General features: G+C 36.7%; 1 protein-coding gene across 4 annotated transcripts in view; it reads left to right on the forward strand.

The window, feature by feature from the left end:
• The window catches only part of Znf385d (zinc finger protein 385D), an 826,924-nt gene that overhangs the window by 633,720 nt on the left and 179,673 nt on the right, over positions 1-13,531 (forward strand). For 3 of the 4 annotated variants that reach the window (XM_078038304.1, XM_078038302.1, XM_078038303.1), the window contains exon 3: positions 8,279-8,320. The exons of the other annotated variant lie outside the window; for it this stretch is intronic. In XM_078038304.1, coding sequence (XP_077894430.1) covers positions 8,279-8,320 — 42 coding nt within the window. The remainder of the gene's footprint in view (positions 1-8,278; positions 8,321-13,531) is intronic. 4 annotated transcript variants of the gene reach the window in all.

Here is a 13,531-nt window from a genome sequence, read left to right on the forward strand (position 1 = left end):
GGTTAAGGGGAGGTATTTGGGAGTAATTGTTTCCAAACCATGATATATACATGTATGAACACACCACAAGGAAACCCACTATTCTGCATAATTAATACGATTAAGTGAAATTAATAAATGCCAGAGGCAAAAAAAGAAACAATCATGGCATAAATAAAAATATTTGGATGTGGAATTTTCTTTAAAAAGCATCCAGATATAATAAAAACCTGTATTTCAGTTTACTTTTTTTTTTTTAAAGTCTTTCAATGGAACACTAATGTTCAAGGGCATGGCCCAAGGAATTTTACTACTGATATCATTAACGCATGTTTCATAATTGAGAGGTTTGTGTGCATGACTTCTAACTCTTGATTACTCTCAAATACCTTCCCTTAACCCTCCCTCTTCCCTTCCAATGTGCCCCTTCCTCTATGCTAATGAAATAAAAGGAACAATTTGTAAGTGTAAAAATGTATATCAGTTTACTAACAAACAATGGCCTGTGAATTGGTGTAGGAAATGAACATAAACTGAAAACCGTGACATTCCTTAGATTTATTGAATTGAATTGAATAGATGTTGAAGACACAGGAGTTTAGTGAACTTATATTTTAAAACAGGAAATATTGTTCAAATTTTTACCTTCAGAATGTACATTATTTATTTGTTGGAATGAACCTATTTCAAAGTGCCCTTCAAAAAAGTAACTTCTTATAACCTTCTATTCATTCATTAATGTAGTAAATATCAGTATTACTGGAAATGTTGTAGTTCTAGAAGAAAGAATAACCAAGACTCAGTCTTGATCCAGAGAGCCTGAACAAGTTTTGTTCTAATTCATTAATTAATAAGCTTTCTCTTGTTGTGTAGCTAATATAGATCTAAACCATGCTAGACACTCTCTGATGTTGTAGAATAAATGAAGAATAAAGCTCATAATTTAGCTGAGGGAGAAGGCATGAGAAATCTCCATATTATAAATAATTCAAGTAGTAAATTCAAGACTACTAATTTGACATATTGATTTTCTTTAATGAATTCACTCCTATGTGGACCAAATAAAAAATATTGGAAAAAAATGAATTCTAGCTTATCCTATTGTTTTTTTAGCTGACTTGCATTTATGATAAATGAGCCATATGCAGTTTTGCATTCAATATTAGTAATTAAATGGTGCTTTGAGCTTTTTAAAACTTTGAATAAAAGAGACTGGGGTTTTACATATATTCTAGCTATGAAGAATTGCTTTGCAAGAATTTCTCTTTTTGCAAATGAGACTCTCATGGAAGAGCTTTTTTTCATTATGTCCTCAGAAAGGATAGTTGGTGTCATTTTTTTACAAAATGTTTTTTTGATGTGGTTGGACAACCTTTCACCTTCAGAAAGTGCATTATTTATTTGTTGGAATTAACATATTTGTTAACTATGAAATTTTATTTCCAAAAACCAGTGTGTTAATTAACATTAATTAACATTTGTTGGAATTAACATTTCATTGTGCTCCCAAATTTCAGTGTGCCATTCAGTGAAATTATGCTCTTTTGCTTGTACTTCGAAGTTGCGGATAAAGCTGATTGATGTGTCTCTAGACTACACACAGAAGAGCAAAGATGAAGAGCTAAAGACCAAGAAGTTTGGTATCAAGGATCTTAGTTTCGTACTCTAGACTGATTATTACTAGATTTGTAATATTAGAAAAGTTACTTTGTTTTTTCATATCTCAGTTTTCTCATCTGTAAAATGGATGTAATACTGACTCATTTTGTGGATGGATTAATAAGATATCACATATCTTATTTCCTGGAACACACTTTCTTAGGGTAGTTGTGAAGGCAGGTATAATCATTGCTCCATTGTTTGTGTCTTGGTAAATCCTTCTCATTCTTTTGTCACACTTTAACATCCTACTTGCCTGTCAAATTCTGTTAGGGGACATCTTACTGAAGTAATCATAGGTGATTCTGCAGATTTTAATTGACAATTGTTCTTTTCTCCAGTCATTATCAAGCTTTATAGAAAACTAAAACTCCAAACAAGATTGTGATTACCCACTGCGTTACTACCTTAGTTTGTGCAAGGGGCAACTCGTACAATAGATCTCTAAACTGTAACTGTCTACAGATCCTAGTTCTCTAGCCTGCCCAAGCCTCTCTGGAGTCTCAGTCCCTCAGATTCATCTTTAAATGCAAATCATCCTCATAAAGGAGATTCAATGAAGTGCTCTCCAGATTTATCAAGTCTTAATGAGTAAAAACTGCTTTAAAATAAATTTTAATAAAGCATGTTAAGTAATATTTTAATGAATTGAAGTTTACACTCTTTTTACTTAATAGGATTCATATGAAAGAGATCAATGATTATTTTATTCTACTAAGCCTATAAAATTGTTAATGGATGACATATAATATTATAGCACATAAAATCTACAGTTAAATTTAGGCAGTTGATAACCTGTTTTTTAAAAGCTACATTTAAAATGAAAAGTGAGGTACTTTAACAAAGTGTTTATTTAAAGTATCAGGAATAGAAAGGGAGAAACATATCTTACTAGCATAATTAATTATGTGGGTAAAAGAAACAGACTTATGGGTAATGAAAGTGGAATAAAGTTGTTATTTTATGGATTGAACTGTGTGAGTGGGTATTATATAATTAGCTGTATCACCTGACTTTCTTCCGACCTAAAGGTCTCTTGAAAAATCAGCATAGTTTTTTTGTTGTTTTTTTTTTTTTTTTTTTTTTTAATAACTGTGATCTTAAGTAAATGGAGGGAAGGAAAAATGGATAGGAAGGGAGAGAAAGAGGGAAGAAGAATTATCACTGCTACTTTAGAATATTCTTCTAAAGAAATGTGGTTCTGGAAATAATTACTAGTAATCTAGTAGTGAAACTCTCAAATTGAGGTTTTGTGGTTTTATTATTTGTTATTTAGGAAATTCCTTTAAAATATTAATACTTTGAAAGTAACTATAATTTACTTAAAAAAAACCACATCCACATTTGGATTATGAGATTTATTCTGGATATTTGGATGGTCTGTGAATATAATGTTGAAAATATTAACTCTGTCTGTACCTGCTATTTCATTGGTTTCTGTTTTGCCTAGACACAAGAAACTACATATATCATTATGAAGTCGATTACCAATTGAAAAGATCACTGGCAGCTTATTATAAATGGCAGTTTAGAGAAGCACTTTGGACTGGCTCTCAATGCTGTCTACCTTTGATTGCAGGGAGCCGTAGCTCACACAGGCTGGGCACTGCTGCCCTTACAGGAACCCACCTGCTCTTTGCACTGTTCTCTTCATGGCCTGACACACTGAAGCTCATGGCTGTGAAAGCAGGCTGAGTACATTCTTGGATGATGAAAGGAAGGAAAGTAAGTGGGAGGGCCTGTGCAGGCCTCTGATGGTAGAGAAGGAAAGAAAGCCTTGTTTCTCTATAACTGCCTCTGAAGTGGGTGGAAATGAAGAGTTGTCAGAACAATCAGGCTTTCTCTATGACATGTTTTCAAAGTTGACTGTTGGGCACCTTCCCACAGAGGTGGTCAGCTCATAATAGGCGCTCAGTATTTATTGAGTGCATTAGTCTCCATTACTACCGAAAATAGTCTGTGGCCTCTGAGTCCTTTTTCAAAATTGTCGCTTAGGTTCAGAGATGAAGAGTGAAGTTCAGATCTGAGCATTGCCACTTAGTAGCCGTGGCTCTTTGCCCATTCACTTCACCTCCCTTGACATCTAACTCCTCACCTATAAGGTAAGGGTCACAGCGTACGGCACAGTAGTGAGCTCTGTGGAGGTCACATGAGATGTTTACGTGGCACCTAGCACATCCAAGATATGTGTTGTGCCCAGGTCATTTTCTTCTTCATTTTCTTAAACATCACCAAATCATGACTGGGTTTACTTCCATGGCCTGTTTCCATAACCCCAAATGATATATCCCTCTTTCTCAACTTTTGAAAAGAAAAACAATTGGAAAAAAAAAATTGCCTGAAGTTTTCCTTCTTCAAAAAAAAAGTTACAGGCACTGTGGTCTTCGTAACCTCTCTCCTTTAGGTATCCTCCTATAAATGAGGGCTCAACTTCTCTGAAATAGCTTTGTACATAAAGCTCATTTGAAATCAGTCCTTTGGAGCTTGCTGCCTTTAAGGGTAGAAGTCAAACTTGAAGTTCACCTATATTGAATTCTAATTCAAATTTGGACAAAAATGCAAACCTTTTCTGGTGAAGAAGAAGTTTCTTAACCTTTACTAATGTACTTTTTTTTTTTTCCCTCTGTTCGTTATGCTGAACATGGACCCAATAAAGCTAAACCGAAAGAAAATAAATAAATAAACAAAAACCCAGCAAGTGTGACTTGGAGACTTAGAAACCACTAGTTGAAACGAAGTTGGTTTGTATTTATCTGGTTGCATCTTTCCTTCCCTTGCACAGGATTGTCGGTATCAAACTTGACAGTGAGCATTGGTGACTGCCCCCAGAGTAGCTGGAGACTAAAGGTGTTTTTGTTGGGGTATGGGTCTTTGGAGCAAGACATAAGTAATCAGCAAATTAGAGGTTTATTGAAGGTGGAGGTGAGAGTAGCACTCTATAGAACAGGGTAGGCTAAGTGAGAAAGAGAGGTTCAAGCCCCAATATCTGGAAATCAGTATTGTACACACTGAGCTGTGAAGCATCCTCTTTCCTGTATGGGCCAGATTGAGGACCTTGCATCATTGGCTCCCATTGGTTACAGCATGATACCTGATTAGAATATTGTCCAACTTTCCCCCATTTCTTACTCTAGAAAATCTACTTGGAGTACTGTCTACTGTACCCCCATTGCTCATTGTAAAATACCACACCTGTGGGTGGGAGATGTCATGGTAATAAGTCCTTAGTGGTGGAAGTTATGGTAATGGGGCTTGTAGTAAACAGGGACATGATGTCCAGTCTTCCTCTCTTGTCCTCTAGTGGCATCTTTCTTATACCTTGCCCTCCTTTATCTTGGCATCCCTGACCTAACGCAGTGAATTTGAGCTTCTCCATAACTCAGCTCCTAATAACATCTATAGAAGTTGTACCAACTAACAGCTCTATTTCTCTAATTTTCCCACCATACTTTTAAAACCCCCAGTTTGGCCTACCAGTGACTTCAGAGGTTTTCACTTCCTTTCCAAGCTTTGCTCTCACCCTCAAAAAGGAGCCTGTCCATGAAGAATAATACCCTTGAGGCTTCTCTGTTCATTAAGTTTTTCTTTCTCTACCAATTCTAGTGGAGTTAAGATCCCCCACTATTAGCGACATTCTGGACAAAAGGGTTAGTAGGTTAGTTAAGCACTTGTCTGCAATTGTGCGAGTTGTAGGGGTCTCAACTGACCGCTTCCCCTGCTTCTTCATGCTCCAGGTTCCAGCTGCTGTTGGGATCTTGCCACCTTGCAACCCCTCCCCCCAACAACTGCTTATTTTATCAGCGACTCTAACAACCTTGGCTGCAATTTGCTTTGGATGACTATTGACTGACGAGTGTGAATTTGACAGTCTGACTGGTGTCCGTTCCAGTAATGTCATCGAGGGCAAGACCCTGATATCATACAGGCTTCAATTAGGAATTCACAAAACTTTTCCCAGGAACGTTGTATCAAACATATACTGAGTTTTCTGACTTAGAAGACTTCAAGGTCATTGGGCTCTACTTGGCTGCTTATTTTTAAAGTTAGTTTGACATTTTTTTTTTTTTCCTGGAACTAAGGATTGAGCCCAGAGATGGTCTACCACTGAAGTCCATCCATGGGCTACTGGTTCTTGTATTTTGAGACAGTATCTCACTTAGTGGCTGAGGTTAGCCTCAAACTTGCAATTCTACTTTAGACTCTTGAGAAGCTGGGACTATAGGAGTGATCTACCACCACTTCTGGCAGATTTGTCATTTTTAAATATGGAAGTCGTGCTGCTTCTCAGATGATCACACTTTTTTTTTGTATGTTTTGAACAAAGTGTCTTAGAAATAAAAAGAAAAGCCATCTGAGTTTAGTATCACGTAAACTAGAACAATAAACCAACCAGGCAGTTTGCTGGACATTTCATCTAGTTGATGACTAGAATGAAGTGTAGGTCTTAAAAGTAAACTTTTACACAGTAATGTGGCCCGTTTCATCTCAGAAGTGTGATTCATGAGTGATATGGTGCAAATTTTAATCTATAAAGATACGTATGTAGGAACTTGAACGTTTTTCCCTAAAAACTGAGCTCAGTTTTTATTGTGTACATGTGGTTAAAAAATACAAATTTTATGGATTCATTTCCTTTGATTTCCAGGTGGATATACAAATTATGGGTGTTTTAAGAATATCAGGGCTCAGGAGACACCTTTGTGCTTTTCTGTTCATGGTGGCAAAGGATAGGATGTTCCCTGTTCTATACCATTCGATTCTTGGTTTTTCAGCCATGTAAGTTGCTATTTTAATTCTTTGTTCTACATGCTTTTTATTTATGTACTGGGGATTAAACGTAGAGGTGGTTAACTTCTGAGCCACATTCCCAACCCTTTTAATATTTATTTAAACACAGGGTCTCTCTGAGTTGCTTAGGGCTACTCTATCGATGGCTTTGAACTTGTGATCCCCCTGCTTCAACCTTTGGAGCCATGGGGATTCTAGGTGTGTGCCACCACACCTGGGTTGTAGCCCTTTCTTCCAAATGGACACTGTCCAATAGGACTTTTTGCGGTGTTGGAACTGTTTTCTACCTGTACGGTTCAATTGGACAGCCACTGACAATGTGTGGCTATTGAACACCTGAAACGTGGCTAATGTGACTGAGTTTCTAAATGTTTAATTTTATTTCATTTAATATTTTACTTATATAGCCATACATGGCAAGATGTCTACTGCATTGGATAACATAGTTGTAAACCATAGAGTCTCTGCAGGTCACCTTGCTTTCAGCCATTTGTACATATCATTCAGGTTCTCCAAATATATTTATTCATTTCTCCCATGACACTCTGGATGTTTGGAAAATTGCAGAGCAATAATAGCCTCAAAGCTACTCCTAAAGGAGTATATGAAAAGTAATTTTATTGAATGAATGTCACTGGAACATTCATTCTGGAATTGTGTGACATTGACTCAGACTCATCTGCTTAGATCCTATGTATATTATTTATATATATTTATATTAAAAATATTAATATATTTATATTCATAAATAAATGAATACAGAATAAATATATTATTTATTATAGTAGGCACAAGAAAATTCTGGGCTCTGGCTATTTTACCAGACCATCCTGGTGTTAGGAGATGGGGATGGAATGAAATGGTTTCTTCTTTCTCTACCTTCTTTGAAATGCATGTGATGATCCTGTCATCCAGCTATTCATCTTGACTCTTATTTTCCAACTTATGCTAGGTTTTTGTGTTTTCCTCTGACTTTCTGCTCCTTTCCTCACCACAAGGATTGGTGTTATCCTTCAAGAAAAGATAGCTTTTACACAAATGGGCATTGTGTATTTTCACGTCTACTTTGTACACTGTGCCTGTAAAGCCCAACTCTTACAATTCAAAATGTTGGGTTTTGAAAATCAAGTGCATTTTCTCTCACTTTTTATTGTAAAATATATACACACACATATGTATATATTTTATTTTAAATATGGTCTTGTTAACCATATTTTTATACCTTTATTTTTATTTATTTTTTATGTGGTACCAGGTATCGAACCCAGTGCCTCACGTATGCTAGGAAAGTGCTCTACCACTGAGCCACAACCTCAGCTCCCCTTTCTAACCATTTTTAAATGTACATTTCAGTGGTATTAAGTATATTTACTCTGTTGTGCATTCATCACCCCTATCTGTCTTTAGAACTTCATCTTCCAGATTAAACTTAGTATCTATCAAACAACGGTCCGGTCCCTATCATCCTCTCCTCAAGCTGTGGCAACCACCAATCTACTTTGTCTCTATGAATGTGAATATTTAAGGAACTTCATATAAGTGGAATCCTGCAAAGTTCCTTCTTTTGTGTTTGGTTAATTTCACTTTAAGTAATGTCCTTAGCATTCTACTTCGGATGTGTCAGAATTTCCTTCTGACCCCCAACTACATAATATTCCCTTGTGTGTACATACCACATTTTGTTTATCTATGCACTTGTTAGTGGACTTTTAGGTTATTTCTGCCTGTGGCTATTGTGAATAATCCTGCTGTGAACATTGGTGTACAAATATCTGCTTGCAATCCTCTAGAGAATATGCTCAGAAATCTGTTTTTTTTTTTCCATTATCAATGAATGCTGCTGACTGAATAGGAGTATGATGGGAGTGACTCCACCAATCTTGACTTACAAAAGGTATGTTATGTCACGTCATGAAGGAGAGTGCTTAAAAGGAGACCTGATTTGTTCTGCATTTTGAAATGATAACTATTTTGCATTGCCAGGATGGAAAAGGGGGTGGGAATGTGATAATAGAACAGAGAGATGTAATATGGCTTAAAAAGGAAGAATCTGATTTACATGGCAGGAGGACCAAACAACAGATGGATATAACCCATGAAAGCCCCAGGGATAGGAATAAAAATAATGATTTTCTTTTCCTCCTTCCCTTTCTCCCACCGCTATTCATCCCTTTTCCCTCCTCTGCCTTCTCTTCCTCTTCTTCTTTAATAATTTCTCTTCACAAACCTGTGTGGTACCCTGTTTCTTTTTTCAAATTAAAATTTACAATCCCAGGCCCAGCACTGCAGCACACTATGCCTATAATCCCAGCATCTTGGGAGGCTGAGGCAGGAGGATCAAGAGTTCAAAGCCAACCTCAGCAAAAGCAAGGCGCTAAGCAACTCCGTGAGACCCTGTCTCTGAATAAAATACAAAATAGTTTTAGGGTTGTGGCTCAGTGATCCAGTGCCCCTGAGTTCAAACCCCAGTCCCACCCCCCTCCCCTCCAAAAAAAAAGAAATTTACCATCCCAGTGACTTGAGAACCTGAGATGAGAGAAAGGCAAGTTTCAGGCTAGCCTGTGCAACTTAGTGACACCCTTAGTGAGTCAAAGTGTAAATAAAAAGGGCTCGGAATAAAAAGGGTTTGGGATATAGCTCTGAGTTCACTTGCCAGTATTGCAAAAACAGAATTACACTGGCTAATCCTTAGTTGTTCATAACATTCTATTAAACCCAAATATATGAGAAATGCTGAAGATGGAGAATGATTTCTAGTGTTGAAAAGAAGCAGCAGACCAGTGGGACCAGTGCACTGTAGGACCTGGTGGGGCAGCAGTTATAGCAGGGGCACCTCAGGAAAATCCTAACTCCACTTCCAGCCTTTGGAATATTGTTTTGACTTTGGGATATTTCACTAAGGTAAGCATCAGGATATTCTTGGTTCTGAATGAGTTGTCTGAATGACTTAATCTCAGTTACATGTGCAGTTTGAACAATTTTACATGGTTAAATTATCCCCACCTTATAAAAGAAGAAATGAAGTGTAAAGTCAGTAATTAACTTGCCTGTGTTCACAAAGCTTTCTGCAGGAAGTAACAGAACCATAATTCAGACCATGCCTTTTTGATCATATAGTCAGAAATAAACTATCTGCAGAATAACCGTGAAGCAGAGACATCAACTATGTGCATTTATAGCAGGTGTTTTTGGCAGATATTACTCGATTATCTTTTGGTGTATGTATATATATGCCAACATTCCCTAGTACATTCCGACTCTAGAATGCTATAGATGTTTTTATAGATGATGGTCTTAGGGTCAGAGAAATAAGGTAAGTTACCTGTGCTTAGTCCGCTTGCCAGAATAGAAGCCAGTAGAAGCTGAGAGCCAGCAGACGAAAGCCTGTGGGCAAATTCAGGTACCACCTGTTTTTATAGGTAAAACTGCATTGGAACACAGCCATGCTCATCATCTTCAAACTGTTCTATGGCTGCTTTCATGCTGTAATAGCAGATTCGAGCTGTTACAAGCAAAACTACGAACCCCAAGTCTAAAATATTTACCTTTTGGCCTTTTTTTTTGAAAATTTTTTCAACTCCTGACCTAGACTAAGTCCTGTTTCCATTCTCCTTGTATAATAATAGTATATATCAGATCATTGCTTTGCATGTTCTTAGCTCTCCTGATAGCCAATTTATAGACCACTGACTGTAGCTGGTGCTCCTAGTTAAACACTTCACGCTGTAGCAAGAAGCAAGCAAAGCGGTAAGCCTCACTAATCTTTGTCACAAAGGGGTTCCAAATTTCTCTGAGTTCTTCTCAGAGCTTATTGGAAGGCCATGGTATCCTGTGACTAAGAGAGTTATCACACCATGCTACTCTTTTGTGCATGTCTCCTAGTAGGCTAAGTTGTAGATTCTCAGTATGCAATTACACATACCAAAGGATGCATTCACAAAATTTCTGGGACATCAGTATAGTTATTTGGTTGGTAACTACCCATCATAACAGATACTGACCTTCTGTAGGTATCATGTTTCTCAGTACCTGAAAAAAAAAATACAATAGATTTGGAAAACACTAAGAATCATAGTCCTCTTTGGCTGTTAAGACAAAAGATACCAAAGAGTTGGTGGGGGCTTAAACAACAGACCTATAGTTTTCATATTTCTGGAATCCGGGAACTTAGGATCCAGGTACCTGCAGAATCTGTGTCTAGGAAGGGGAGAGCCTTTTTTCTTATAGATGGCATTTTTCTCATTCATACCACAAGTGGCTCAGAAAGACCCTCTTGTGCCTGTGACCTTACACAGGTACCAATCCCATCATGGCTCTATATTGTAATCTCATCTAAAACTACTTACCTCCCAAGGGCCCCCACCTCCTAATACCATCACATTAGGATTCAGTTCAACATATAAATTTGGGAAGGGGAGTTTCATAAACAGTCCATGGCAGCAAGCATCCGAATTTCAAGAGTGGTAAATCTGAGTCATTTCCTTATTTGAAGACAGACATGAGGAGTGTGGGTGGTTTGGACACCCTTTTACTCTTTTCTTTAGCCATTGCCCTGGTTTAATCAGCATGTAGTGGTGGGGGGAGCAGGGAGACAGTTGGCTTTTATTCTGTGTTTTATATACAAGATCCTGTCTTAGACTTCTATGAATATGAATCTTTGGCTACTGTTTATGCATAATATTCAATCCAACTCCTATATACTCAATTTATACGTGAAAACCAGTTGTGCCACAGACCAGCTGTGCTTTACAAAAGCTTGGATAAAGCGTAATTATATTAGCTGTGGATTTTTGTTATTTTAAAAATGTTCCTCGTTTTATTCTCCTGAAGAAAAATTCTAAACACCATGCTATTATAGTTTAAAGAAAAGAAAATTGAAACCAATCATCTCAGACATAGTTTTATTATACAATAGATAGTCCACAGATCCTTTAAATCTCTCAAAAAATGATCTTTCTGTATTATTCCTCCTCCTCAGCAGCCTAAGAAAATAAAAATTTAAGTTTTTAAATTTGAAATTATCTTGGGTTTTAAAATTAGAGTTCTTTCTCCCCTTACATAAAGTTTTTGTTTATCTCATTTCCCCAATCTTTGAAAAAAGTTTGGGAATCCACTTTTTACTGTGAGAACTTTGATTTTTATCCCAGCCCCCTCAATCTTTATAATTCACACATTACACTGCTACTAGCAGGTGGAAAGTAGGCCTTCCACTTGGAACACATGCATACACACACTCAAATACAATTATTCAAGTAATCAAAGTAATTTACCCTAAGAGTATCCATTGGGTCTGGTTGCAGGAACCCCTGCTCCCCATGGTTATCACAATCTATTGATATTCAAGTCCCACATATAAAGTGGTATAATATTTGCATATAACTTATACACTTCCTTCTGCAAATTTTAAATCATCTCAAGATTACTTATAATACCTAATGCAAAGTAAATGCTATGTAAATAGTTGTTATACTATATTGTTTAGGGAATAATGACAAGAAAACTCTGTACATGCTCAGTACGGATGCATTTTTTTAAAATATTTATGATCTGAGGTGAGTTGAATTTGTGAATATGGAACCCAAAGATACAGAGAGCTGACTGCACTTACTATCTTAAATATTGGAAAAATATTTAAAAGGATTATAATTGATTGCTCTCCAGGTTCTGAAATTCTAGTCTGGTCACAGATCATTGGATTAGATGTAATATGAAGTTTGCTCTTTTTGAAGTTAGAGTATGCGAGTCTGTGTTTATCTGGTAAATTTGAAAAACTGCCTTTTACACTGTGTGTCAGAATTGCTATTTTTTTATGGTTTATATCAATATATGGGTTTAATTCAACTAGCAGGGAAATTTCTCTAGATAAAATGTTCATGTATGACCACCTGTGGGTCATTTCTTGTCACGTTCAAGTACACATTTGTATTTTATTATGAGTTGTTTCAGAAACCTTGAGGATTACCAGAGATAGAAATTTTAAAAAAAGGATAACTAAAGTAACTTCTTCTTTGGAAAACCAGCTAAGTTCTTGATTGGAAAATGTCAAAACCAGTCCAGTATTTGAGACTTGACTTATGAGCTCATGAGTCAGGCTGCCCCAATTTTATAAATGCTGGCAGAAGACATGAGACTCCTAGGTCAGAGACAAGTGACTTTATACAGGCTTGTCAATAGGCACCTGGACATCATTTTCACATCAATTCCCTTTGTCTCCTAAATCCACAGAGTGATGCAGGAGTGAGCTCAGGGGATGATACATGGATAGTAGGTTTGTCGCTTAGCTGGGGAACTCTGAGCTTAGAAAAGACAAGTCTTTCAAAAGAGGCTTCTAGCACACCTTCCAAATTGTGCCTCAGAGAAAGACACTGTCTGTAATGTCTGGCCAGTAAACAAATCTGTCCTCTGCCCAGAGGGAGACACGATTTAATTTCCAAGGCTGTTTGCTATGTAAACATCCTTGAAAAGATAGTCTAGAACAAAGCTGTTGAAGCCCTTTTCTTAGAAGTGCACAAACATAAAAACCATGGAGATTTGTCTTCCAATTGAATAATGCATGCTAAAATTTTGTGGTATTTGTATTTTCTTAAACGTCATCTTTTTGCTTGTATTTATTCATATTTGTTAGAATGTGCAGGAAAAATACTGGATAAAATTGTTTTCTTAATGTAATGACCAGTATTTTTTTTTTTTTTGGCTTGGTTTCTTTTCATTTTTTTTCCTGATTATTATTTGGTATTATGGATATGTTCAGTAACAGATTGGGATTGGAAAGTACAGGGAAAATGCATTAGGACTCAATTTCAGATTCAGCGTAGATCAAATTGGTTTTAGATTTGTGTGAATAATTAGTTTCTTCAAATTTTATTTTCTCTCTAATGAAGACGCAGTTTCCCGCACCCCTCCAATACCACCGAGAATCATCTGTTGAAATTCTTCATTTTAAAATTTAGTATCTGAGTTTTATGGGGAGAAAGTTGGAGAGGAAAGGCAGAAAAATGTGAACAACTGAAACACTTGGAGATCACATATTCTTTGAAAACCACTTTAAATTTATTCAGCCAGTATGGATTGGTATTGGTAGCCTCCCAGGATCTGTTACTGAAGA

Source organism: Ictidomys tridecemlineatus, chromosome 2, assembly GCF_052094955.1.
Source record: "Ictidomys tridecemlineatus isolate mIctTri1 chromosome 2, mIctTri1.hap1, whole genome shotgun sequence".
Classification (NCBI taxonomy): domain Eukaryota; kingdom Metazoa; phylum Chordata; class Mammalia; order Rodentia; family Sciuridae; genus Ictidomys; species Ictidomys tridecemlineatus.